Raw genomic sequence first — 2,337 nt, forward strand, 5'->3', positions numbered from 1 at the left:
TTAGACAATTATATAAATAAAATAAGTAGACCTCAAAATAAGTACAGTTTGACGTAAACTGCTAGAATCTCCATAAATTACGTATATCAACGTTTTTTTATAAATCGCTGTAACCAATAGTAGTTTATGCATTACTTGAATATTTCAAAAACCTATATGACTTTTAGTAATTTCTGTTCAACATATTTTTTTCCGTAATCCGCACTAATATAGTAGCATGTAATCGATTACGTTCAAATTAAAACCGCTAGTGGTTTATTTGAGTAAAAAAAGTTGCAAATATATATCCTGTTTCAAAAAGTTATAATAGGGTAAATTCTAAATTAATTCATTTTAATTATGTAACTTGTTCTAATTAATAACCTCTAGAATTTTCTTTTTCAAAAGTTGTAACCATAACTTATATTAGATATTCAATTTTTAAAATATAATTAAGCTAATTAATTTGAAAAACCAAAAATATAAGCACATGCTTGATTATTTACCAAATATAAAGTAGTGTTAGTTTGTTCATACTTTTGATATAAAAGAAAAAAAGAAAGAAAGAGAGAAGCAACCTCCTCTTTAATAAATATTAATTACCATAACTACCCTTTATTATTACCTGGGTTAAATCAAATGAACAACATATTATTAAGAAAAATAAACTTGGCATGAAACAAAACTTTAAATATATATAGTTTGGTAGCTAGTAAGTAATCATACCCAAATATAAGAACCTTCTTTGGTTCCATCAATAATAGTTACTGCATCAGATTGAAAGTTCAGGTTACTTCTTGTCCTGAACATATCCCTAACCTTCAAGACATACATGAATTATGAATATGAAGGTTAAATTAATTAAAATTTGAAGATTTAATTAATTAATTAGAATTGTATGTATTGTACTGATAATTAAGAACTCGTCATGCTTAGTTACCGCTTGCAATATTCTTTCAGCAGTATCACCCTCCAACAACCTTAAACCTGCAGTTGCCTTTATTTGAAATATAAAATAAAAAAAATAATTGAGAAGGCATGGTATAATATTTTTTAAATTATAATAAATTCATGATGACCCCTCAGATAACATATTTTAATAACGTAACCTATTCTCTTTTGAGGAAATTTTTTTAAATAAATAATTTAATTATTTTAATTATCGAAATATATAATTTAATAACGTATTTAGCAATTTAATAACTCCGCCTATGTTATACTTGTGGTACATAGCCGGTCCTAAGCCCGGATAAAGGAGGAGGGTTGTGTTAGATCTTCGGCAACCAACGTAAAAATATAGCCGAACCCCCCATCTTATTTTCTATCTAAACAAAATATATTTATAATTATCTCATTTACAGTATAAATGAAATATATATTTATAAATATAAAAATATAATTTTTAAAAATAATAAAAATATTAATAATTTAAATTGGATCAAATTCTTAAAAATAAAACATTTTAAATAATAGACAAATGAATAATTTTAAATAATAAAAAAATAGACGGTTTTAAAATATCAGAAAAAATAAACCGTTTTAACTTATTGATTAATGAGTCACTGAACTTATCACGCTGCTTATTTAAAATTAGCACATTATTTTTTTTCTAAACCAATCCATTTAAATTAGTATTAAAAAATATAAAATATAAAAAAAATTAAAAAAATCAGATATCAAAGTCACCCATGAGTATATAATTCGATAATAAGTATATAATTTGATATTGATAAAAATAACTATTATTATATTATATTTAAATTTAGTTATGTGTGTTAGTATTATGGCAATTATTTTAATGAAGATGTTAAAATTATTTTTTTATGATGATCTTTGTTTAAAAAATATAACTTATTTATTTGACCACACTTTAAATAAAAATAATATTTTTATAATATATGAAAATTAAGTTCTACAATTTATTATCCAATAATTAAAATAAAGTATCTTTACATGATGATAATAATAAAATCTTCATTGGAGTAGCCACCTAGTATTTTTATAGCGTTGAAGCAAATCATTGGTTTGGAGATTTTTTATTTTAATAAATAAAATAATTATAATAATTAATAAAATAAATAATTTAAAAATTATTTATCGAAATAAATATATCTCTTATCTTGTTTATACTGTAAATGAGATAAGATACGTTAGCCTAACACGTGTATATTTTGTTTACACTGTAAACAAAGTATACTAGTATAAACGAGATACATATAAAATTATCTCTAAGACAAAATTTCAGCTACTATAAAAAGATGTGTAATCTTTGACATTAATACACATAACTATGTATACGTGTTACTGGCCATTGTTGCTTTGTTTTTGTGAGAAAAATGAGACAAAAAAATATAAAAT

The 2,337-nt window shown here is 22.7% G+C and overlaps 1 protein-coding gene across 1 annotated transcript in view; it reads right to left on the reverse strand.

The window, feature by feature from the left end:
• The window catches only part of LOC107494537 (nucleoside-triphosphatase-like), an 11,880-nt gene that overhangs the window by 5,620 nt on the left and 3,923 nt on the right, over positions 1 to 2,337 (reverse strand). Inside the window, 2 exon segments of the mRNA XM_016115584.3 lie at positions 706 to 798; positions 920 to 976. Of these exon segments, the coding sequence (XP_015971070.2) occupies positions 706 to 798; positions 920 to 976 (150 nt within the window).

The sequence above is a fragment of the Arachis duranensis genome, chromosome 6, assembly GCF_000817695.3.
Source record: "Arachis duranensis cultivar V14167 chromosome 6, aradu.V14167.gnm2.J7QH, whole genome shotgun sequence".
Taxonomy (NCBI): domain Eukaryota; kingdom Viridiplantae; phylum Streptophyta; class Magnoliopsida; order Fabales; family Fabaceae; genus Arachis; species Arachis duranensis.